The 26,464-nt window shown below is 46.7% G+C and overlaps 1 protein-coding gene across 1 annotated transcript in view; it reads left to right on the forward strand.

Annotated features, from left to right (window-relative positions):
- The window catches only part of CPLX1 (complexin 1), a 215,017-nt gene extending 188,801 nt beyond the window's left edge, over positions 1–26,216 (forward strand). The window contains exon 4 of the mRNA XM_038403842.2: positions 21,539–26,216. Within this exon, the coding sequence (XP_038259770.1) occupies positions 21,539–21,736 (198 nt within the window). The 3' untranslated portion in view covers positions 21,737–26,216. The remainder of the gene's footprint in view (positions 1–21,538) is intronic.
- The last annotated feature ends 248 nt before the right edge of the window (positions 26,217–26,464 follow it).

Here is a 26,464-nt window from a genome sequence, read left to right on the forward strand (position 1 = left end):
GAAGTCGCTCATTTAGAATATTAGAAATAGGTCAGGCTAGTTTTCCTGTGCTAGATGATTAATAATTCACCAACAGCTATTGTGAAATCTCTGTTAAAGAACAGGTCACATCCTTCTTCGGCTGGGGCTGGGGGACTGCTGGCTGAACACTGGCAGTAAGGCTAATCAAAGAGAACATTTTGCTTGACACTGGTATGCTCATAGCTGTGGTTTGCACAAACGTGCATCCCTTTCTGAATGTTAAGGAATCCGGGGATGGGCATGGGGAGTTTTTAAAATTAAGAAATGGTGCTTGTTCTGAATGCAGCATCCCTCAGGGGCAGAGACTGCATTGCAGGGGATCTAAGCACAAACACCTCACTGTTTTCAGGGAATGCGGCTCGGCTCAGTAGCTTCTCACAGCTTCTCCCTTAGCTGCAGCATTGCAAGGCCCTTACCCACACAGTGTGGTGCCTGACACCATTGTTTTCAACTGGACTCGGTGTGGAGTAGGGAACTCACAGGGAATAAGGGGATCACTGTCTGGCTGCATGTGACTAGATATATGGGGTGTGCTTCTTTATGCAATGCATAGACCTCATCTTGCAAACACCTGGGTCCATATTGGGCTACCTACCCTTACCCACAGTGAGGTCCTATTGATGAAAAAGGAATCCTACAAAACATGGAATAATGGACTAATTACTAAGGAGGGGTACAGCAGAATAGCCCAAGCATGTAGGGACAAAATCAGAAAGGCTGAGGCACAAAATGGGTTACACCTGGCAAGGGACACACAAGGCCATAAGAGGAAGTTCTTTAAATACATTAGGAGCAAGAGAAAGATAAAGGACAATGTAGGTCCTTTACTTAGCAGGAAAAGACAGCTGAGAACTGATGACCTCAAGAAGGCTGAGGTCCCTACCAGCTCTAAATTTTTATGATTCTATAATTGCAGTGGGGCTGCCCGAGGAGGAAGGGGCTACTCGGTGTGAGGGAAGGGTATCCTGGTCTGGCTCTAACTTGTATTGTGTGTCCTTTACTCTCAGGGCCAGATCCTCAGCTGGTGTAAATTGTCATGGCCCCATGGGCTCCAGTGGAGCTAGGACCATTGCCCCGCAGCCTCCAAACCTCTCCGTCCAGGTGACCCTCTTCATCCTTCCCCGCCCCCCATTCTCACTTTCTTCCTTTCACCACCTCGATTCTCTCTCTGCCCGTCTGAGCCTGAGCCTGTGGGTCTCTCCCCATGGGCCTCCCCCAGCTCTGGGTGTGTTGTTGCTGTGGAAACAACAGAGCACTACTGAGGGGTGGTGATTTTCCAGTGTAACGGGAGTCCCTGCTCAGCCCCTGAGGTAAGGGGTGGAGATGGAGCCAACCTAAGGTCCCCCTAGCAACCGGCCTGAGCTCCGTGGGCTCAGAAGAAAGACAGTGTGGCTGCACTTGGCTGAAGTGGAGGGGACAGGGATTGCTGTTCCCTGGACAGGCAGTATGGACTGTACCTCCACCGCTCAGTTCCCGGGCTGGTCCTTGATGCCTGTGAAATCCTATTGACACTCACTGTGCTCAGCTGTAAAAGGGGACACACACAGCCAGGCAGCAGGATCCAGGCTGGAAGTTATTGTTATGGCCACAAACACCCCAGATTCACCCACTTGGCTGAGGTGCTGGAGTGACTATCTGGATTGGCCCTCAGAACACTGGCCTGGCATGTGAGGGGCTGGAAGCATAAATGCTTACCTACCCCACTGTAAGCTTAGGTGGGGTTGGTCCCACTGATTGCAGAGATGCTACCAGAGGAGAGAGGGGTAGTTGGTCTGGCCCTACATTATACAGTGTGCTCATGATGGGCTTAGTCATAAATCACCTTCCTGACTTCTCTTCACGGGCTGCCAATCACATCACCCAGCTGTGCGCATGGGAGAACAGGCATAGCTCCTGCCCCTCCCATACAAGTGGGTGGGGAATGGGTGGGAAGGTTGGGGAGTGGGCGGAGCCTTGGCTACATCTCCATAACGCACTAGCTAGCACAGCTGAGCTGGCATGGAAGGGGAAGTCATCTGCACCAGGTGCAGGACTAGTTCAGATTGCTGCTCCCACCCGAGATCAAAGGCTCAAGGTAATGTCCTATTGGGAATGCTCTACAGAGACCTCGTCAGCTCACAGAGGAGCCTTGGGCCCTGAGGGTATAGCCAGCAGCATGACCTTTAACAGGACAACCCAGGATCTCCGCCATTTGTCCTGGAGACCTCTTACAACAAGCCCTGTTGTTGTGACTGTGTCTCTCATTGTGGCTGCTGTGCTGGGTGTTGGCCCTTGAGCTTCCGACTCATTCGTGCTGCTGCTGGCACAATTCTTGGTCTCAACACAGTCTGTGTTTTTCAAGTGGTGTTAAAAAAAGAAAAGAAACGCAAACTTCCTTGAAGATATTCCACCAGGGAAAGCTGCCTGGCAAAGTAGGAGCAATGTTACTAAGGGCTGCTAATTACATTAATTAAAACAAAACAGTTTTCTGCGCTCCGAAACCTTCCTTTCAGATGTGCTTTTATTTCTCATCCAATGCAGCACAGCCAGCGCCTGCACTCTTACTATGGATTGTAGTCTATAGAGAGTCCCACACCTGCTTTGAAAACGCTGACGTGGAGAGAATCCCAGGCAATCCTATTTCTAAACACAGTCAGAATGGCCAAACAAATGTCATTTCTGCCCGTCTTCACTGAATACTAACATGCCATCCTTGGGGCTGCCTCAGTTTGGTGGCAGGTGCATGATGAAATATTGATGGGTAATCATCTTTTCAGAGCTGGGGAGCATTGCATCTTCAGTGGTTAGCCTGTTTTTCAACAAGATGTGACTCTACGCAGCTGAGTCAGATTTCCTTATCTCTTTTCTTCTGGCGAAAAGATCTGGAGGTGCTGATGGCCAGGGAATAAGGAAATTAGGAGATTCCTACATGTGAAGATCCAGCAGGAGGAGGAATAATTCATCTGAAATATTGTGTCAATATTTAATTTAAGGGTGGGATTTTCAAAAGGGCCTATGTGTGGTCAGGCTCCCTACTCCATTCATCCTTATTGAGCCTCTGAAAATCACAGCCTAAATAAAGAATATTAGAACATAAGAATGGCCATGCTGGGTCAGACCAAAGGTCCATCTAGCCCAGTAGCCTGTCTTTTGACAGTGGCCAGTGCCAGGTGCCCCAGAGGGAATGAACAGAACAGGGAATAATCAAGTGATCCATCCCCTGTCGCCCATTCCCAGCTTCTGGCAAACAGAGGCTAGGGACACCCTGGCTAATAGCTATTGATGGACCTATCCTCCATGAACTTCTCTAGATCAAAGATCAAATGTCAAAAGATAAGCTGCCATTCCTATCACTAACAGGAGAACAATAGGCCTTGGCACCATGGTAAGTTTTAAACAGAGCTGGTCAAAAAAATGGGGAAAATGTTCTCAAAAACTTTTGAAGTAAATACATCCCTCTCTTTCCTCAGAGAAAATGTCAGAATTGGAACTGGTGTGACCAGCTCTGTTATCAAAGTACATTTCACAGATTAGAAAAAGCTGACAGTAAAAATACCTTTCTTCACTGCACAAGGTGCTTCAAAAACTCACTGCTTAAGCTCCTCTGTCCCAGCTCCATCATAGCTCCCATTCCATTGGGATGCCCTGGGAGTATGTGCTTTGGGGTGAAAGCAGCAACTGGTCAGAGCCTAGCAGCCATGGGGAGCCAGATGGCAGAACTGCTCAGGACCTGCAGGGAAGTGATAGTTCCAGAGACATGGGCATGTTGCAGGTCCCACCATAGCATTAGTGTTCGGGGATTTCAGATACCCACTGCCGCATCTTCACTTTGGGGCTGCCCCCTCCTCCCTAGATCAGAACAGGATTGGACAATAAGCTCTTTGGTTGCCCCCGTCCTGTCCTACCTGTATAAGGATATTTTAAAGGACAAATTTTCAGACGCAGTGCTGGAGGGTTGAGTAGGCTGCATCCTAAGACGCAAGGTAGCAAGTAGAAACTGCTTTGAACACTTCGCAGAAGTTCAATTCAAGGGATGAATGGAGGTTCAGATCAGTTCTTGTCTTATTCAGAGTAGCTTGCCCATCCCTTATCGGAACAGAAGTGCCCTCTTCACTACTGGGCCGAAGTGCCTGTGTTCCAGTGTCTTGTTCTCCAGAGCATTGTCACCGGGCACTGCTCAGAGCTTTGACTCACAGCTGTTTGCCTCCGGCAGTCGAACTTTACATATTCTCCTTTGCCAATGAGTCAGCTGCCCTGTCCGTCCCGCCTGTGTTCTAGTTCCCTAGCCTGCACTTTGTATGTGGCACAGGGCCTGTTCATGCAGCTCTTGCAGCTATAATTGCTTTAGAGGCAGTGTTCACAGTGACAAAGGACTCTTTTGTGGCAATAAACACTGAGACCTGAAAGGGTTTCCTCTGTAGCACAGCAAAAGCTTGCAACAAAAGACTCCCCTCACTTATCGACAGCATCAATTTGGACTATTAAAAGACAAATTATTTTGTGTGCATATTTGAGTTTGAGGCACATTTTATTTTATAGCTGAAGAACATCCAGCCAAATAGACACAATATTAGCGACTCGCATCGACGGAAAGCATGTAATTTAGGAATGCTTAAGATACACACTGGTCTGTTGCACTGCAGGCTTGCGTGGATAGTTTAGGCTCATGGATAAATCCTGCCCATGGTGGTATATTAGCTGGTCGGGGAGGGGAAATAGAGGGTTCCTGCTATGGTGATGGCAGCTATATGATGACTTCGCTCACTGGGGTAATGCAGGCAGGGGTGTATGCGATCATTGCTTTAAGAGCAGCAGCACCTATTCCAGTGTAGCTCATACTCTGCACTGTAGCACAGCTATGTGGCTTGAGCATGGGACTCAGGAGATGTGAGTTCTATTCCTGGCTCTGCCAGGGACTTTGGTTATCTTAGTTTCCCCATCTATGAAAGGGGGAAAGTAGTACTGCCCTCCTTTGTGATCTCCAGAGGAAATGCACCAGATAAGAGTTAGGGATGAGGGTGATTATTTCAGGGACTGGCTTTAACAAAATCCCAAGGCATTATTTATATAAAGGAAAAAGACACGCACCCCAGACAAACAAAAGAAGGTCCAGACCACCCACCCTGAGAACAGAGAGTGCCTGTGCATTGCAGAGTCAGGGTCCTGCCCTTAAACAGTTACAGTTAGTTTTACTACTAGCTCTCGCTAGCTGACCTGCTGTGGAGGCCTACAGGGATAGACAGGCCTATAAACCACAGCAGTCACACCTTGGAGGAGGGAAGCACAGGCAGACATAGCAGCCAGACCTTCCTCGAAACAGCCCCCTCCGCCCTGATGTTGTATTCCAGAGGGCGGAGGCTCCATAGGCCCTCTTCCACTGAGTGTGTCTATGCAATATAGGCAGCAGATTACGCTCCCCATGGTCCACCTGGTTCAGTATTTAGAATGTTAACTCTTCAAGGCAGGGACTGTCTCTCACTGTGTCTGTACAGCTCCTAGCACATTGGGGCCCTAAACTGGGTGTGCACAATGTAGTGACCTGAACTCTAGATCCAGTCGTACTGCACATAATAATAATAACCCTATCTCCAACAGTGGCCAGTTCCAACTGCTTCCAGAGAAGGTGACAGAAACCCCCAGTAGGTAGTTGTGGGGTAATCTGCCCCACCCCACGAGGGGTCAATCTCTGCCTAACCCCTAATAGTTAGAGATTAGTTTAAGACCTACAGGTGGTTTTAGTAATTTTGAAAATAATGCCTTATTTCAAGTAAAAGCAATGCCCTTGAAATCACACTCTCTCTAGCATACGTAAGGGCTAGGTATTGTTAGCATTTTATAAATATGATGATATCTAGCTCTTTTATAGCACTTTTCACCAGTAGAGCTCAAAGTGCACTACAAAGGAGCTGAGTATCAGCATGTCCAAAGGAGATGAGTATCAGCATGTCCATTATACAGATGAGGAAACTGAGGCACGGGGTGGCCTGTGGCTGAGCCAGGCCAGTGGCTGAGCTGGGAATAGAACCAAGGTCTCCCAGTACAGTGCTCTATCCCTCTATACTTCCTCCCAGTTTGGTGCAGGTTGTTGCGTTTGTGGCTTTTTATTATTTAGTAACTCATCCCACAAAGGCTCTGCGGATCAAATGTTGCCATAAAAAGCTTTTAAAATACCTTCTGGTCCTACAAGGCATGACAGGGTCCCTTTCAGACTGTAGTTATCTTTCATTTTGCTAGCTCAAGTTGTTCAAGATGCAACCACAACTGCTCTTGCACAGAGACCTTCATTCAACGATTTCCAAGTGCTTTATAAACATTAAATGAATTCAGCGCCCTTTCCCGCTGTAAATCACCTCTGCTGTCAGTGCACACAGCGGTGAAGTGACTGGTCCAAGCTCATACAATGAATCTGGATAGGACCCGGGTGCCCTGAGCCCCAATCTCTCTTCTGAAGACTGACCCATCCTCTCACTTCTTTGTGGCCTGGTGGGTCAGGTACTGAACTGGGAGTCAGGTGACCTGCATGCTCATCCTGTTTCTGGTCTTCTGGATGACCTTCAGCAGGTAATTTCATCTCCCTGTGCCTCAGTTTCCCTCTCTGTAAAATGGGGAATGATCCTGACCTCCTTTGTAAAGTGCTTTGAGCTCTACTGATGGAAAGAGCTGGGGATTGTTGTTGTTGAAAGGCTGTGACAAGTAAATAAACATGCAGTATGATCTTATTGAATTCTCTTTGCTGTTGGAAGCTTTTTTCTTCTTCTAAGCATTCCCATGAAAGGGTTTTTACTCTTCCTTGCTTTTCTAATGGGATTTAAAAGCGTTTTTTGCATTTCAGAGTGAGGTTCAATTCAAAGGGTTGAAAATAATTGATTAATCGCCTTTGATTTTAGTGAGTCTTGACTCAGCCCCATGGTCTCTTCAGATGTATTATCAGGTGAAGTCTTATAATGAGAGGATCCACAAAAGGGGACAGTTTGATTGTATTCAGCAAAATCCGAAGAGCACTGCCTAGAAAACCGAACTCGTCTCACAACAAGCACTAGATAGATACCGAGATAGATAGTACTAGATACCGAGCTCACCTCCCCAGAGCTTTTAGCAAAGCAGGATTGTGCCTTGCTGCCCAGACTGCAAAATTGATGTGGAAAAATTGGAAGAGGCAATTGAAAAATAAATAAATAAATGGAACCTTTGGATGAGCCTAACACACTGTCAAAATGCATGTCCAATAATCCCTTCCATTCAAGGAAGCTATTCAAGACAGACTTCCTTTATGAAACATGCTGCAGAGCAACACTTTCGGGTTCCTGGCAATTGCATCATGGGTGCTGAGCACATATTGACCCCATGCTCCATTGGAATTCCAGTGGAATGTGCATCTATGAACATTCCGTGTCCCCATCTGCCCGAAAAAATTCGTTGCCGTCCGGATTGCACCAAACCTGGAAAAGCACAGATGCAAGCATGATAGCTGGCTCCATTATCCAAGGGGAAGGTCATCCTGGGGGCTGTGTTCCCTCCAGCTTTGCCCCCAGGAGTTCAGAGAGCTCATGGGGTAATGGTCCCTGGAGATCAGACCCAACATCTTCAACAAGAAAAGCCCCGGCCTCTGCCACATGAGCTGGATGAATGCTCTGCTAGCCACTAGTCAGCAATAGATTCTGGATCACTGAGACCATCACTGGAGCAAGATGTGATCACACTCACTAGGGTCCTCCCGTTGCATCTCGCAGTGCTGCTCCACCATGTGCACAGAGGATACAAGGCCCATGGGAACTTCAGCATTGAGGTCAGTGTAACTTCCACATATGGGCTGCACAGGAGAGGGGAAAGTGCTAGGACACCTTACCTGGGAATCACAGAAAGAGGGACGTCTGCCTTACAGAGACAGCTGCTGCTTCTGAAAACTCCCTTCCTTGGCTGGCCGCTGAGAGATGCTCAATTCTCCCCAACTGCTTTATGATGAAATATATGAATCCATAAGGTCATCTTCATGCTTGGCTGGCCCTCTTCCTATCTCTCTGGCTAACAGCTCTATTTTGAAGCTTAACCAGGGGGAGTCAGCACAATCTCATTATATTTCTTCTGCTTTAGAGAACCAGGGAAGAGGAAGCTCTGTACCCTGTTAGGTCATAAGAGAGCAGAGGGCTTGGGGAAGGACACAGCGACTAAGTCAGTGGGTCTCTGGCATCATTCCCAAGAATCCAGTTGCCAAAGAGCGTCATTTTGGTGAGCAGGATGTGTGCTTCTGTTTCAGAAGAGTCTTCAGTGACTGTGAAGGTATCTACAGAGAAGGAAGGATGGTCTTGTGAGTGAGGCACTGGACAGGTCCTAGCTCTGCCACTGGTTTCCTGTGTGATCTCAGGCAGGTCACTTTATGTCATGGGTCTCAGTTCCTCCTCTGTAAAATGGGAATAATATTACCCTACCTTGTAGGGATGTTGCTTATGTGAGGTACTTACAGTCTATAATGAAGGTGGCAATGTATGAACATAGGCTGATGAGGGAGCAGCCTCTGTGGTAGTGGATCTCAACTGGAAAAATGAATTTGGGCTAGAGAGGGATTTAATGTCTTCTGGGCAATAATATCACTTCATAGAATCATAGAAATGTTGGGCTGGAAGGGACCTCGAGAAGTCATCTAGTCTAGCCCCTTGTGCTGAGGCAGGACCAAGGGAACCTAGACCATCCCTGACAGTGGTTTGTCCAGCCTGTTCATAAGAACCTCCAGTGATGGAGATTCCACAACCTCCCTTGGAAGCCTGTTCCAGAGCTTAACTACCTGTATAGGTAGGTTAGATATTAGGAAAATCTTTCTGTGTCCCTTGCTGCAGATTAAGCCCATAATTTCTTGTCCTACCTTCAGTGGAGGTGGAGAACAATTGATCACAGCCCACTTTATAACAGCCTTAATATATCTGAAGACTTCCTACAATGCCTTTTGATTTCACTCTCCTACTGTGATCATATGTACTATGCTCTGTCACTTTTGCTTAGTGGGTACTACATTCAAAGTACTTTGAGCACTTTTATCAAATATACAGTACAGCATAAACTTGTAATGTGAAGATCAACTGCACCTACCTGAAAACAAATGTAACACGCCAGAGACAGAACACGTTTCAAAAGTTTTGTAATTCATTATTAGCGGTTCCCTAGAAATTCTGAAGAGGCCATACAGGGAGCGTTGAAATAATTCATCTGTCAATCGCTGACCTCCAGAAGAATTAGCCACTTAGGATTTAGCTTCTGAATGTCACTTGACTTTGATTCATGGTTTGTGAAGGTTCTTGTGATCAATGCGGCAATCCTCAGAATTGCGTGTCCAACTAGCACAAATTCAGCAACACAGAGCAGGAGCAATCCCTGAGCCTCCCAAGCTGCAGATGAACTCCTCTGAGGGGGCAGACAGGTGTTCTCGTTTGCTTGCTGATGGCGTCAATGTCATGCGTCCCTTGGGTCAGCCAAGCTATGGGCTCCTCCCAGCGCTGAACCAGGAACATCCACATGGGGCCTGTCTCATAACATGCCCAGACATGTGCTGCTGGGTTATGAGCACTCCAGAGCTACTGCAGTAATTGAGAAAATAATGGATGAGACTGTGAAAAGGAAAATAGAGCTTTTCACACCTGGCAAGCAGGGTCTGGCAAAGCAGATGACTGTGCCTAATAGAGCATCCTGGGTGCTTATAATAGATTGAACAGCTCTGATTTGTTCTTGCTGTACTGGGAGGAGGCAGGACGCAAGTGTATTTGGGGTTGATGCCTTGAGCCTGGGGTGTGTGTGTGTGTGTGCCTGCACACACCCAGGCCTCTCTTGTTAGCTCCAGGACTTTGCACCATTTGCATATATAAAGAACTGGATCCAAATTGTTGCACTGCTTGGTGAAGCAAATCAGCCCCCTGTCCCTTCCCACCCAGGAATAAATGTTCTGTGCAACAATATACAACTCCACTGGTCCAGGGGTGGAACCTGGATACTCTAAGTATCAGTGATCAGGAGGCAGAATTGAGGGTGTATGGAAACCAGTAGGAAATGGGACTCTAACTTCCAACGCAGGTGCCTCCTGTGTGTTATAATTGCGTCTTCTCCCTTCCCTTCATCTTGTGTCCATTCCTTTTAAGGAGTCATTTGGCTCATCCATTATCTCTTTCGTTCTCTCCCTCTGGCCATCTCTCTTGCTGTCTGTTTTGTTTTGAAACTCCAACAGCAAGGACGTGTCACAATCCCAGCTCTTCAGAAATAATTAGCTCCTACTGCTGAATGGGCCTGCAGTGATTTCCCCCCCACAGTTTTGTAATTGTTAAAGCACCAGACACCATATTCTGTACTCTGCAGAAGTGCTGTGGAGAGTGGCCGGGCTTCGTTATCCCCAATGACATAGTTGTGCCTTGGTCCTGCTCTAAGTAGCAATCTTTGTTATTTGTGTTGCAGGACCGAGCAGAGGCCCCAGGCAGGTACTGGGATCTCATTGTGCTAGGGGCTGTACGTATATCTAATAAAAACACAGTCCATGCCTCAGAGAGCTTACAGTCTCAGAACCAGCAGCTTGGTCCTACTCCCGACATAGTGTTGCCATGGGTCAAATCTGGTCCTAGCGCACAGCCTGGAGAACTTGAAGGAAGACCTGATCCCACTGCCAGCTCAACAGGCAGGGCACACCGACTAATCAAAGTGTGACAGGGACGGGCTAGATGGCTATAGGAGAGTAATAGAAGGCAGATATATTAGCCCCAGGCTAAGTAGGATGCTTTTCCCTGGGTAAGGTAACAGGAGACAACTTCTGGAGACAATTAAGACAGGCTGATTAGAACACCTGCAGCCGATCAAGAAGCTGCTACAATCAATTAAGGAACACTAATCAGGGCACCTGGGTTTTAAAAAGGAGCTCATTTCAGTTTGTGGTGTGCGTGTGAGGAGCTGGGAGTAAGAGGTACTAGGAGCTGAGAGTGAGAACGTGGACTGTTGGAGGACTGAGGTGTACAAGCATTGTCAGACACCAGGAGGAAGGTCCTATGGTGAGGATAAAGAAGGTGTTGGGAGGAGGCCATGGGGAAGTAGCCCAGGGAGTTGTAGCTGTCACACAGCTGTTCCAGGAGGCACTCTAGACGGCTGCATTTCACAGGGCCCTGGGCTGGAACCTGGAGTAGAAGGCGGGCCCGTGTTCCCCCCAAATCCTCCCAACTCCTGGTCAGACACAGGAGGAGTCGACCTGGACTGTGAATTCAGAAAAACAGCCAAGCTGAGGGCTGCCGTTAAGCTCCAAGGTGAGCAAATCTGCCGATAAGCACAAGACCCGCCAAGGTAGAGCAGGAACTTTGTCACAAAAGACACTGAACAGCAATTCAATAAGTTAATTTTAGACATTCGTTTTCAAAAGCCTTCATTTTCTGAACATTGTTCAATTTCCTTTCTCATTTCTGCTGCCTGTTGAATCCGCCAGCACCCACACTGATCCTCTGACTGAAGAACGGGATTTGTGGAAGAGTCATTTTCACCTTTCACAAAGAGCAATGCTTGTTCCCAAGCTGAAAACTCGAGCTGGCCTGGACTTTGTTGATTTTTTTTTTTTTTTGGTGTGAAAAAGCCAGTTCATCAAACCTGAAATTGTGAAAACATATCGGTTTTGATGAGCCTTGTGTCAGGCAGGGGTGGCAAATCCAGGATGGAATTTCTGGTGAAAGAGTTTGCAAGACTAGGGTACCCAACAGCCCACTGGTTAAGAATCAACCCTGGGGTACATGAGACCCAGGTCTGAGTACCCCCTCTGACTGGTTGAACCTGGGTCTCTCTCTGAGGTATATCTACCCAGCACTTGGGAGGAGTAATTGCCTGGAAGGAAGACAGACATGAGCTAGCAGCTAGAAATAGCTCATGATAGCTGCCTGAGTAGGTGACCATATGGTTGGGTGGAACTGTACTTCGCGGGGGGCTAGCAGACCCTCAAAGACACTTCCAGTGGTGCTCCCTGCAGTGCTGGTAACAGAGCCCTATGAGCTGGAAAGCCAGTTCATTGGGATAATAATCCACAAGCAGTACTTGGATTTATACCAGGGCTTTGTTCTCAGATCCCCTTTGAATGATTCAGTCAGTCACTCTGGGCCTGATCCAAAGCCCTTTGGTGCCTGTTTACCCCTTCACAAGGCACCAACTTATTGACAGTGGACCAAACTGCTGAGGAAGTGATGGATTCTCCATCTCCTGAAGTCTTCTGTTCCAAGCCAGCTGCCTCTCGGCTTCAGTCACACGCAAGTAATTGAGCTCAGTACAGGAGGGACTTGATAAAATTATCTGGGCTTTGTTATAGGAGACGTCGGACTGGATAATTGAATGGTCCCTGCTGGCCTTAAAGTCTATGAATCTATGAATTGAGGAAGCATTTACACATATGCCTAACATAAAGAACATGCACAGTCCCATTGACTTCAACCACAAGTACTTAAGATTAAACATGTGCTTAAGTACCTTGCAGAACTGAGCCCTATATTGATGCAAGTAGTGGCATGGAAATCCATGGCATTTATCAATGATGTGGATCTGAGCCTGCTTTTTAAAGCCTTCATAGTGAAACAATAGTAATAATTTCCCTAAATCAAAACAAACAGGCGTTTGGTACCTTGATTGGTGAGTTAAGGACATGATTGTGCTTCCATACAAGATAGTGGAACAACTCCCGTTGACTTCAGTGGGGTAGGATTGAAACCTAAGAACTGTACTACTGGCTAACAGTCAGTCCAACTCCTCCCAGGAGCTAATTAGCACCAGACCTGTTCTCATTTCTCCCAAACTGTCTGGCATAGCTCTAGATCACTGCCTGCTTGTGGCAGTGGGGTCATCCCATGAAAACGTTCTGTAATCCTTGGGATAATTAGGATATAAAATTTCAAGGGGTTTTTAGAACAGGAGCAAAAAATAGATACTGAGCGAAAGAACCGTTTCACCTTAATGTCAAAATATGCAGAAGAACAGGGTGCCGCTAAGACACAGCTGCAAACTAGCTGTAAATTAAGAGAAGCTTAGAAATATGCAAGTGCAAGTGATCGGGGCATAACACACTCTGAAAAATGCAAGCCTTAGCAAAGTCAGCTAGAGAAATAAACAGAGGTGTCTGCCATGGACCTGCTCTAAAATGTTGGCAAAGCAAAACACAGCCACGTGGGGGGGGGGGATGCCCAGAACACCCCTCCTTGATTTTTCTTTCAATGCCTGGCAGTGCATATATCCTGCTTCTAAATCTTATTGTGTTGTAATGAACAGACTGGTTGGCAGCTATTTATAGCTTCACTGTTAGACCCCTTTTGGGGGGAAGCGGTGAGCCAGATTCCACCCCTCTTATCTCACACTGAATACCAGCACACGGCATAAATCATGCCATTGACTGAGTGGGATCAGGAAGGGGCTCTGAGCTCTAATGTATTCAGTGTAGACAGGGAAATCCCCACCCCGATTTCTGATGAATAGTTCTCATTGCTAGTTACCTAGCCCTTCACGGGGTGCTATGCATTTTGCTGAGCTCTATGAAACCAGGCCCCTGCCACAGAGAGCATGTTACACCACACAGAGACAGAGCATGGTCTACTAGCTAGCTGTGAGTCCAGAGACCTAAGTCATGTTCCTAGCTCTGTTACTGACCTGTTGGGCAAAGCTGAGCCAGTTGCTTCACCTTTGTGTTAGGCCTCTGTCTGGCTTGTCTATTTAGATTGTGAGCCCTTTGGGCCGAGGCTTGTCCCTGGGTATGCCAGGGAAAGCACTGAGCAGAAAGGCAGGTGGGGTCTCTACATACCACTATAATAGACATAAAAATTGGCCATGGGCAGGGGCGTTGTGGGGGGGCTGACAGCAGCCTCCAGCCCATGTCCCCACCCCCCCAGGGTGCACTGCCCAGGGCAGATTGAAGGTCCAGGTCTCCCCACAGCGGCCTAGGCTCCCTGGGCAGGGCAGGGAGTGGGGCTTTGGGGCAAGTGGAGGAGCAGGGGGCAGGGCCCCATGGTGAGTGGGGAGTAAGACCCACCTCAGCCCCCCATCATGAAGAGGCTGGTGCTGCTCCCAGGGGCTGGGCTTTGCAGTAGGGAGCTGATCATGTTATCAGCTCCCCTGTTGCTAAGCCCAACCCTTGCCGCTCTGTGCCTGCCCAAGGTTACTACACCCATGTTAAAAAGTGGGTGGGCATGGCCCTCCCTGGCTCCCCCGATTCCGGCACCCCTGGGTCTCTGGGGTCTCTTTGTGCCCAGGGTCCCAGTAAAACTTAATCCGCCTCTGGGCTCGATGGCAGCCATTAAAACCTTTCAGCGTAAGAATGTTGGGGGCAAACAAGGACACACAGAGCCTCTGGCATGGAAGGGGGGAGGGGAATCCGTGGGGGACACACAGAGCCCCTAACATGGAAGGGGGAAGGGGAACCTGGGGGGGACACACAGAGCCCCTGGCATGGAGGGGGTAGGAGGGAAACCCGGTGGGGGGGACACAGAGCCCCTGGCATGGAGGGGTGGGAAGGGAAACCGGCGGGGGGACACACAGAGCCCCTGGCATGGAAGGAGGGAGGAGTACCTGGGGGGGGGGCACAGAGCCCTTGGCATGGAGGGGTGATAGGGAAACCTGGGGTGGGGGGACACACAGAGCCCCTGTCCTGGAGAGGTGGGAGGGGAACCTGGGAGGGACATACAGACCTCCTGGCATGTGGTGGAGGGGAAGTAGGGGGCACACAGAGCCCCTACCAGGAGGGCAGGGGGAGGGGAGTTGCAGGGAGTCCCAGAAATAGAAGGGGATGGGAGTGGAGGGATGCAAGGAGACATTGGTCTATATGCAATGAGCTCAGCCGCCGGAAGCTCTGCAGGGTGCAGCCCCTAGTGGTAAGTTCTGCTCCCTGAGCTCACCTCAGGCACTAAGCAGATAGAAGAGACGGGAGGGGGTGAGATCCCAAACTCCCCCCATCACCAAACAACCCCCCCCCTTTTTTGCCATCTTTCCTGGTATTTTATTTCCTGTCTCTTTTGCACCCTGACTGCTTTGCTCTTGAGTTGTGCATGCTCAACCGGACCATTTGGCCTTGGAGCACATTTTCCAGGCAGACCAGGTTCTGCCTGGCTTTTTTCTACCATTAATAAACTCTTAATCAACACGGGAACGACTCAGCACCGAAATCTACGGGACTGTGTGATACGAAAATTCAAACTCAGGGAAACGTTTTTGTGCTGTGCCCGGGCAGCCGGTGAAAGCTGCATAATTCCCCGTGTGCGGTGCTAAATATGTACCCCATTATGTTATCTAAAAATCCTTTCTCTACCTTCCTTTTTCCATTCAACCCACCACACTACCTAGATCGCCAGGCACTGTTTAGTCTGGCAGCCCCTCCAGAGTCATTTGGGATGACCACATGTGAATCCTTTTCATGTGCTGACCTCAGAAACCCTCGGCAGAGCCAGAAATTAAATGGATCCGTTTCGGTGCTAGGTTCTTAGCTCTTCCACACTAAAATGTATCCCCAGTAATGTTCCATATTATTTCTCTCCCACCTCTGAGTTTCATTATGGCGTTAAATTAATTAATACGAACAAAGTAGCAAAAAAACAAACAAACAGACCCATACTGTTGTGTTTTTTTCAGAATTAAGGGTTTTTGTTATTATAAAAGAAACTATTCGTAAATCCAAATACAACGGCATATATTGGCACCATCCAAAATCCCGGCACGTTTGAACCCACTAGGCATTCCCCTGAGAGAACTTAGGGGCAGCCTGGGGGCAGGGAGGGCACAGAGCCCCCTCATTAGAGTAGTCCCGGCTAGGTGGCAGGCAGTTTGTGTGCCGGGACATACCAACAGTTAACACCAATGGTCTCTACTGTTCATCTAAGGAAATCTTTCATATTTGGGCTAAGTGATAACGGACCAGATCCTTAAGCTGGTATTACCCCAGTGCCATAAATCGAGTGACACCGGTTTACACCAGTTCAATGGAGCAACGTCAATTTCGTTGCCAATTAACGCCAGCTGGAGATCTCACCCACGGAACGGACATTTGTATTTTTGGCTGCTGGTCCCTCTTAAATGGATTTTTAACTTGCCGGCAACTTGAGAATTTCTTCCAACAGCTGCTCTGAACATAAACACCTGACGTGGCTACCTGGCAAGTTACTGTGTGTCTGCTTTGAGCAGGGGGTTGGACTGGATGACTTCCTGAGGCCCCTTCCAACCCTGATAGTCTATGACTCCCTGTAGCAAGCCAGGGTGCGAACCTACAGCTACGGTGCAGTGAAAGTCCTGTAGCACCCAAGCCACACTCTGAATCTAGGCCCACGTGGGACGTCACCGCGGCAAGTCGGGGTGCTGTAGATTCACACCCTAGCGTGCTGTGGGGTAACCTGAGAGAAATTGCGGAGGGAAATAGCTGTAGTGTGTTAACTTCTGTTTTGCAAGGACCCCAATCATAGTTTAGGTGAGAGCAAAATAATTATCTGCCAAAAAAAGTTGAAATAGTTTGAAATGATTACAGAGCAAAATGGCAATTATTCTTTAATCGTGACGGGAGTTGGCATGGATATTTCCAGAGACCACCAAATTAATATATTAACTCACTGACTCCGAGCATATTTAGTAGTTTTCCCCAATCAGGCCCACAACGTTTATTTTAATTTCGTTGCCTGTCAAGTGAATTGTAGAGGATGACAGCAGCTGATTCTGAGACAAGCTTATATAAGCAACAAACAAGTGGCATGTCAAGCAAACCTTTCCGAATCTATATAATTGGTTGCTTGTTCCAGGACAATCACAGAATATCCTTGAAATAGAAAGGTGCCTGATGAGCATTCAAATAATTTTGCAGCCGAAGCGAAGTTGACATGGTTTTCGCTACCTGTGGAAGCAGTTATTCACCTGGGGAAGCTAAGTCAGTTTCCCTCAGTGCAAAACCAGATATTTAGCTCTTGTAAATATCGCTTCCCCCCGCCCCCCCCCCCCCCGCCCCCCAGTGCGTGTTTCGGTGCACAGGGAAGTCCAGGTCAGCGCTGCAGCCCAGCTGGGACTGTGAATTTGTTTCAGTTTGAACAGTGCCCATGCGGTCGCCAGAATTCGTAATTGCGACGGGAAGCTCTTCGCAGGAGGAGCCGCCACACTGGTTTAGCTTCTGCTGCCAATCTAAAGCTCCTCATACATACAATTAAGCAGAAAAGGCCATCGACAATCTTTTCGGAACGTGCTTTTTCGTGTTTTCTGCTTGTATTTTTTTAAAAAAGTAATGTTTTGTTGTTCTCGTTCGGTTTTGTGGGAACGAAGGTGAATGGGGAATAACAAACTGGGCTGTGTAAGGATAGATAAGACATCTGTAACTGGGGGATAATAGTACCGACCTCCCTTTGGAAAGGGCTTTGAGTTCTGCTGGGGGAAAGAGCTGGGGGGGGGTGCTATGGGGGGCAGCCAGCGCACCTATGGGCTGCGTAGTGCAGGGTGAAGCGTGCAGAAGGAAGTCTCTGGCTGACCATTCAGCCCTGTCGAGAGGCATGCAATCTCTTCTTGTCCTTCTCAGCAGCCCTAATCCTGATTCGTTGCCCAAGGTCCGTTTTAGCAAAGCATTTAAATGTGCTTCACTCCCATTGAAGCCAGTGGGACTTACCCAGATTGCCTATACTTACGCCCATACTTAAATTCTTTGCTGACTTCAGACTGCAGTGTGTACTGGTGGCAGGAGGTTTCATGAGACAGTGCTTCCATTCCTGCCGCCGGGCTATGCGCTTGCCCGGTCCAGCTCGCACGCCCTGTGCTGTGCTGGGTGACACACGCCGCATTGTCCAGTCCATTCAGAGCAGACGTGCATGGCGATGGTTCACGGCTCTCCCTCGGCCCGCAGACTGTGGACGCTCTCTGGATAATCGCATGCCCGCTTCTGGGGAAGAACAGACAAACATGTATGAGCAGTGACATCCAGGACTCCCAGCTTTACCATGCTGTAAACGAGCCAGTCCCCACCCCACTCGATAGACTGAACTTGCAAGGTACGTGGTGAAGAATCTTCATTTTGGCCCTCTGCACCGGGGGATGCCGCCCTCTGTGGAGCACATGGTCGACACCGTGCAGCTGTTGTGACATGTACAAAGACACCTGCGTATTCAGGCTACCGGCACTCTGACAAAAGCGTTTGAGAGTTATCAAAAGGCATACTTAGAATCTGCATTTTCCTTTCCTTGGCACAGAGCCACAAAGTCTCCGACGACCACTGCAGAATAGAGAAATCAGGACTAACACAGTGGGTGGAACCAATTCGCCCACTCAGAGATCTGGTATAACCGAAGGATGAGAGGGATTTCAGACAAAAGGCAAGTATAGGGACGTGCATATTTGATGGAGATAATCTAACATTTGTCAGCTAACTGAACAACACAGAGCAGCTCACGGAGTTGTTTCCTCTGTAATGCCCCACCAGCGGACATTCCTTCTGCGCCCCATCTTTTGGCAGACGAAGGCAGTAAAATGCTGCCATTGGCCCCTCACCTAACTAAAGCATAATTTGTCTTAAATAACCTTTCCATGAAATGTCATTGGATTTGAATGGAAGATATTCGAGTGCTGCCTAGCATCAAACAGAGGTAAAATAATGAGGCGAATATCCCCGACACACACATAAAACGGAGCTAGCATTTTCAATTAATTGGACTTTAAGGAAAGCGTTCCTTTAATCTCCTGTATTAATTTGGGGAATCTGTCACTCTAAAATCTAATGGTGAGGGGGAGGGAAGGCAGGAAAACTTTTCTTCAATAGAAAATGTTGAGGAGTTTCTTGATGAGACCTGCCACACTTTGGTGTCGTAGAGTTTGCGAGAGAATAGAACTGAATTGTTGGCATTACAATAAATTACGCCAGCTCTTTGTAATGGAAGAAATAAAAAGAGCAAATCATGAAAAGTGCATCTGCAGCGTGCCTATTCGACAGCACTGTACTGATGATACCAGGAAAATACAGAGCACTTTGTGCCACTCTAATCCTTTGAGCTCTTTGAAATCCCATGTAATTTTCTTTTAAAAAACACTTATTCTTGCAAAGTGTTTTGCTGGCCTTTACAGAGGTTCAGGCTAGTTAGTCACCCTGTGAATCTGCTGTATCAAATTTAATCTCAATTCCATTCAGGGCTTTGATTAGAATGTGGGCAAGATGGAAGGAAGGGTTATGGATGCATTCAGAGCAGGCAGACAGGTCTTCCCACAGAAAATCTCAGCTACCTCTAGACTCCTCTTCATTCATTCAGCTAAATTGAAATGAAAATGAGCTTACAAGAGTGCCTTAAGGGTATTTTGGATGCTGTAGGTTTGTACATAACTGTTGGAGCTGAAGTGTTTTGTTCTAATATTCCCGTAAACTCAAAGCAACTTCTTCTGGAAGTCACAGGAACGTCTGAAACTACCCTGAAAAGTGTAATGGCCATCGGGGAATTGGGAGTGGTGATATCGAAATTATTCCTTGAGGTGAGTCAAACCCAAATCTTGGCAGCCAAGACCTTTCCAATCTTATGCCTACTTCTGAAACACCTGGTTCTGACCACTGTCATAGACAGGATACTTTTAAAAAATAAATAAATAAATAAATAAATATTTGTATTTTTTTTAAAAAAAGGGAGCGGGGGAGGTTTGAGCATCGGCTCAAATGCTCAGTGGTTTGAGCATTGGCCTGCTAAACCCAGGGTTGTGCGCTCAATCCTTGAGGGGGCCATTTAGGAATCTGGGGCAAAAATTTGGGATTGGTCCAGCTTTGAGCAGGGGGTTGGACTAGATGACCTCCTGAGGTCCCTTCCAACCCTGATATTCTATGACCCAGTCTGGCAGGTCTTATGTTTCTCTAGTGAATGCAGTTGTTTAAATATAGAACCCTAGAATAAAATTCTGTTACTCATGTAGAGTCTCGGCATCATGACTTTAATTCTCAGGGACAGTAGCAAATCTCCACTCCACTTGCAGACTTGAGAATGTTTCTGTTCAAACAGTAATGAGTCAGATTCGTACACAGGAGTACAGAAGCTTGCTGTGCCTACAGTGGCTGCAGCTCAGAAGAAGGTATGTTTTGAGTTCAAAGGTCTCATTCCTATCTAAAGGATAAGAAAGAGGCGAGGTACGGGGCCACATCGGTTCTGCAAAACTCACCCCTCTGCTTTCATGGATTGCTGTTGGCTGCTAATCATTTTTTTCTCCACAGTACTGTTACCACCTGGTCCCAGGATAGAAAATGAAACATTGAGACTGGCGTAACTACTTGGTCAGGGGTGTGAAAAATCATTTCTGTCAACCTAGCGACCATCGCTGAGGGAGGTGGTGTTCTTGCACCGACAGAAAAATCATTTCAATCAGTGTAGGCTGTCTACACGATGGGGTTATGCTGACATAGCTACAGCCCTGTAGTGATGCTGGTGTATTCTCTGTAGTGTAGCCATACCAAAGTCTTGTGCTGCGTCGAGTCCTTCTCAATTGTGCATAGTGTTGGCCTAACTCTGCTCCCAGGGGTAAAGCTCCCCTTGACTTTGCAGGTTTAGTATTAGGGTTTTTCTACCCGTGGACACTCAGGGCTTGTCTTCAGGTACCGTCAACACAGTGCTGTCTACATGGGGTCAGTATAACTAGATCGCTCAGGGGTGTGGATTTTTCACAGCCCCGAGTAACATCATTGTAGAGGTACAGATTTGCAGTGTAGACCTGACCTCAGGAAAGTTAATCCAATTTGACTAAAGGTGTAAATTTGAAGTGCATTAGTTCACCTGCATTAAACCACTTCCAAATTAAAAAGAAAAGGAGTACTTGTGGCACCTTAGAGACTAACAAATTTATTTGAGCATCCGATGAAGTGAGCTGTAGCTCACGAAAGCTTATGCTCAAATAAATTTGTTAGTCTCTAAAGTGTCACAAGTCCTCCTTTTCTTTTTGCGAATACGGACTAACATGGCTGCTACTCTGAAACCTTCCAAATTAAAGTTTCCTGAATTCGGTTTGGCTTAATTCACTTTCAAAGCAAATTAAGCTAAACTATATTCAGGCCACTGTAAATACTGAATAAGGGCATCCACCCAGGCATTTAATGTAGTTTAACTAATCCACTTTAAAAGTGAATTCAGATTAACTTTCCTGAGTGTCTCCATGTAGACACACCCTTATGCCAACAACGAGCACTATGGATAATGCCACCCAAACGTTTTAAAGTTTAAAAAACACAAGTTTGTATTGTCCTGGTGAGGGACATAACCATTAGAGTAATGGGCAGTGGTTAGGAGGGACTGCTTTTAACAGGATGTCTCTGCTCCCTATGTAGGGAACAGAAGGCTGCTAACAATTATTCAGATATTGCAGCAGTCAGAGGCATAGTTTTATTTTCATTCGTACCTCAAGTTTCTACAGCAGGGCTGAGCTGACATTTGGAAGTAGATTCCTATTTAAAGGTTCATGATTATTTAACACCATGTGCTGCAGTGAGCCAGGATCCTTGTCAGAGCAAATGTCAATGTTTGGCGGACCCCCTCATGTCTTCCGCCGCTCTGTTCACCGGGTGTCTGACAGTATGTTCTTTCCCCTGCAGTACGGGATAAAGAAGAAGGAAGAAAGAGAAGCCGAGGCCCAGGCCGCGCTAGAAGCCAATGCTGAGGGGAGTCTGACGCGTCCAAAGAAGGCCATACCCCCCGGCTGTGGGGATGAGGAAGAGGAGGAAGAGGAGAGCATTCTAGACACAGTCATCAAATATCTACCTGGCCCTCTTCAAGACATGTTCAAGAAGTAATGGCTGCAGCCTGTTAGACTGTCATGAACAGTAAAGCAATGGATTTCTCATTTCTCAAATGAGAATTTACAATCTTGCCACACATCACACAACCCCAGTCTCTTCCTCCACTCTAACCCCAGTCCCCAACCTCTCCCCTGGTCCCCTGAGATTCCATCCATTCCTATTTTGTACATAGTCACATCCGGTAGACGCCTCTGAATGGATGTAAGGATTAACGAGCTGCAGTCTACACAACTTATATTATAAGCCATAGTACTATGTATGTTAAATAAGGCAACTGTACATTAAACAGAGCAAAGGAAAAGCCTCATGTTTGTTTCCACCCAAAGCAGGAAGGAGTGTTCACTAACAGTGAGCAGTGGCTTCTTTCATTTTTTTTAATTATTATTATAATTTTTAATATGATCAAGCCACCCTGATTGTTCATTGTTGGGTACATCTCTTGTAGCAAGGGATGCCTCCATCTCCCATGGAAACAGACCTTTTCCATTTTATTCCATAACCCTCATAAATAAGAGATCATTTGGAAAGTGAACCATGTGCAACTCCTATCTCCAACACCATTCTCAGAGCTGTGGAAGAGCTGAGCCTTCTACATCAGGTGTTGATGGTAGAAACCAGCCGCCTCAGAATCTAAGCAAGAGTCTTGTTACTTTGGGACTAGCCATACAATGAATAGCATGACCAGAGTGTAGTGTGGACGGTGCTTTTATTAGATCTAGACCAGACTGGTTCGGTGGTGTTGTAGTACAGAACTTCCCAACCCAGGGGCAAAGATCCCCAGTGGCATATTCAATCATGCCGTTCTCAGCTGTGTTTCCAGGAATGGCATTCCAGCTCCAGCAAATGCTGTGGCTATGCTCTGTTCCCCCAGGTAGCATCAGAGAGGGGTGGGCTTCTGGTCAGAGAGCAGGACCGGGAGGCAGGAACTGCTCCTGAGTTCTAGTCTCCATTCTGACTCTGAGGCCCTCTGTGACCTTGAACAAGTCACTTAACCTCTCTGTCCCAGTCCCCCCATCTATACAGTGGAGATAATAATACTTACCTACCTCAAAGGGATGTTGTGAGGGTCAACAGGTGAATGCTTGTACAGTGCTGCACAGGGGCTAAGTATTATTATAATGTTGGGTGGCATCGTTGGGTACTTGCGTATTTACCCAGTGATGGGAAGGTGGGACTAGGACTTTCCTACTGTCACATTTAAAACCTTCTCGAATTCAGATGGATTTAGAATATCTCCCAACCTAATGGTGTCAGACAACACATTGTCCCCAGACGATGCTGTCTTGCTATCGCAGTGAGTATATGTGTACACTCTTATTTGTTACACAGTTAGTCATCATTTCATCTAGTCTGGTATTTATAGAGCTGACCTTCGGTTCTGGGACTCTTTCAGCTCAGAGTCACGGTAAATGTCTGGAGCTTCTGGTCGGCACCATGTCTTGATCTCATGAGAAAAGAAACTGTCTCAGGAGAATTCTAACAAGCTGATCATTTGTCTGGTAGAATTACACTGCCACATGCCCTGTGCTAGCCCAGGCTTGGAAAACAAATGGTTACTCGTTATTTCGAACATATTTGCGAGTAAATAGCCACTTAGCATGGACGGCAGCGGGGAAAATATCCCATAGCTGCAGATTTAGTAGGAGACGTAATTCAGCTCTGTGTGCCTGTTGCCGACTGGTGCTGAGAACGAGACGTTTTAATTTGCTACTATAAAACTGATTGTTGAGTAAAGTACGCCTGGGATTGCCATTGTAAAATATCCTGTTCATCAACAGCCAAATTGTAGGATTGGTGCAAATTCAGGCTGGGGTTAGCGGATGCATTGCTGTTGACTTCAGTGGAGGTGTGCCTGCTTTATTACCTGTGAGTCTGGCCTGAGGTGTTTTGCTCTGAATACCCATTCTGAACTTTATTTTTTCTTGAGCTCGATAAAATCTTGGGGGTCAGATTCTTTGCTGGTATAGACAGATTACACTTCCCTGCAGTGAGCGGCGCTACACCAGCGGAGTACCAGCAGAGAACTCGGTCCTTACATTCCACAGAGAGCATTTGAGTAATTCCATTGGCTCCAGTGAGACTAGTCATATGCTTAAAGCTAGACACATGCTTAAGCATCTTGCTGAATTCGGCTCCTAATTAGATTCTTACACGAGCCAGGTAGGAGCAAGCTGTACTGGATTTAAGCAGGGGCGGTGGAATAAGGCTGTAAACGCAGTTCTTTTAGCATCACCTAGAGAATCACACACACCAACTGCAACAGATTGCCTGCAGGATGTACACTCTCTGCCACTTGTGGACCGGTGTAATGAGTGCGCTCCAAACCCCTAGCGCATGCTGACGGACTTTTGCTTTCCTTCGAAGTCAGTGTCCAGAGACTTTGCTAGAGTAGGAATGGGATTTAGAAACCAGCCCCAGGAAAGTTGTGTGCTGGATGCTGAGAGCTGCAGGTCAGCCTCCCATGGGCAAAAGCAGAATATTGTGACTTCTTAAGATAGCTTCAGAATTGTTTGCCCTCACTTTCACTAAAGAGAGATGAATTTCCCTGCTCAGACTTCAATCGCCCACATTGTTTCTTATCCGTGTACCTAGATTTGATACCAGAGCAGCCATCCGTGATTTGTCATTTCCTAATGAAAGCGCTCAGTTCTCCCTTTCCAGAGCTAGCAAGCTCCCACTTGTTTCCATTTAAAGTATAAGAATCCTTCCTCATCCTTAAAGCCATCCTCACCCCCAGCAGACTGCAAAAACTACAGTAGGTTCCACAAAGTAAGTGGACATTGCACACTCTTCTCCTGCTTTAAACACCACTCGTCCTTTGGCCATTGGCGTTTATTTGCTTTCCTCTCCATGCAAGCTCTATTTCCGAGACACAAGCAGTGCCTGCGGTCTTGCCTTTTCTTTTGTCTTGTTGTTCTATCTTGGGTTTTTCAGGGTCTGCCGTGCGGAGAGAAAATACATCATTGTATCCCGCTCTAGGTGACTTTACAAGACTTTGGTTTAATCAAATGGGTCACAGCGGTTGAGCCATTCACTGACTGGGTCCTGGAATAGCTAATACAAGAGCCTTTGCTGCATGGTCTCACGGATCAGGAGTAAGAGTTGCTGCTCCTGGGGGACAAGTGGGTTTGTTTTTTAAAATTTCCATTCCTCTTTTTGATTTGGCCTCCTAGGACACTGAAATTGCGCAAAAATATGGGGCCTATGTAGTCTTTCCACTGGTCTTGGAATCAGGATCATAAAGCAGAATTGGGAGAGTCATTTGTCTAGCAAAAGTCACACGGTCTATTATTAGTGCCATAGCAGGGTTTCCCAGCTCATCCCAGCTGTAGCCAATATCCCTCTCACCTGAGCTCCCAATGTATGGTCTAGTCCTTCTGCCATTAAACTCAACAGGAGTTTGCCATTGACCATGGACTTCAGAGGGAGCAGGCCTGAGCCCACAGTTTTTATATGGTCATTTGTCCAGAAAATAAACCTGATGGATAGGATACTCTGCCTGTGAATTACATACAGGTCAGTCCCTATGGGAGAGAAAGGCAGCATGTGCTGACAAGATTTGCCTCAAATTACTTTTTGGACCTTGACTAAGTTATTGGTCAGCTCAGAGGGTTTCTCCAGCTCCAAAGTGCCTCAACAGCTTTGAATGAAATTGAAATGGGCACTTCCCCCACCCCGAATTTGACAATCATCACCCCCAACCCCTTTAGCTAACTTGCATTTTGCATGAACGTGAAGAGCACTGTAAAAATGCCACACGCTCAGCGCTCAGTCAGATGTCAAAGCACTTAAGACCAAAGAGAAATGGTTCATTGTTTGGATTCTGAATATCTCTTTGTCTTTCCATGCCATCGTTTTATTTGCATCACCAATATGTTCAATCTCAGGAAAATGAGGTCTTCTGATTTTGATTGGTTTTTATTTACACAAAAAGGTGGGCGGCCATTTTTTATTTTTATTTTTTGCCGTTTTTTCTCCTCCATAACTCCAGGACCTTTCTATTTAATAAAAAAAAAAATCAAGAGGTCTCCACTTTGTGGAGGGCAGCTAATTTAATTTGACATTGCCCTTTATGGACTTACATCTATCTTTAGAGAAAGCCATATGAAATCAGACTGCAATATTAATTATGAATGCTACTCTGTGTTAAAAAAAAGAGAACAGATCATGTGCTAAATCACTCTGGCGTTTCTCTGTCTATGTTTCTAGTATTGTATGTTAGCCTAGTTTTTCCCCATCCCCTTCCCTTTGTCAAAGAAAGACCATACCAGTGCTGCTGACCACATCTTTTTGACAAGCTTACCGCACCAATATAACTGTTGTTTGCAATCAACTGTTGTGACCTGAATGTAATGTCCTATGTATCTGAAATGTGTCTGTATCTGTTTTACTCTGTTACCAAGATAATGTTTTTCATGTGCTGAGTCGGTAAAATGTTTCAGTAACTGTCCTCTAAAAAAAAAAAAGCTTGTTTTCGTACATACACACACATATACACACACAAAGGCGAAACTCTAACTAGCTGGTGCATTTTTTCTAAAAGAAATGCCCCCAGGTGTCTCCAAGATGCATGCAGTACCTTCCAAGCAGCCAGAAGATGATTTAGAGACTTTGTGAATGTAAATTTCAGTTGTAATTTTGCGTGCTACCTTTTTCTGCATGACATGGATAAGTGATATGATGTTCTTTTAAAATGGAATCACAGCCAATAAAAAAAAATAA

The sequence above is a fragment of the Dermochelys coriacea genome, chromosome 5 (genome assembly GCF_009764565.3).
Source record: "Dermochelys coriacea isolate rDerCor1 chromosome 5, rDerCor1.pri.v4, whole genome shotgun sequence".
Classification (NCBI taxonomy): domain Eukaryota; kingdom Metazoa; phylum Chordata; order Testudines; family Dermochelyidae; genus Dermochelys; species Dermochelys coriacea.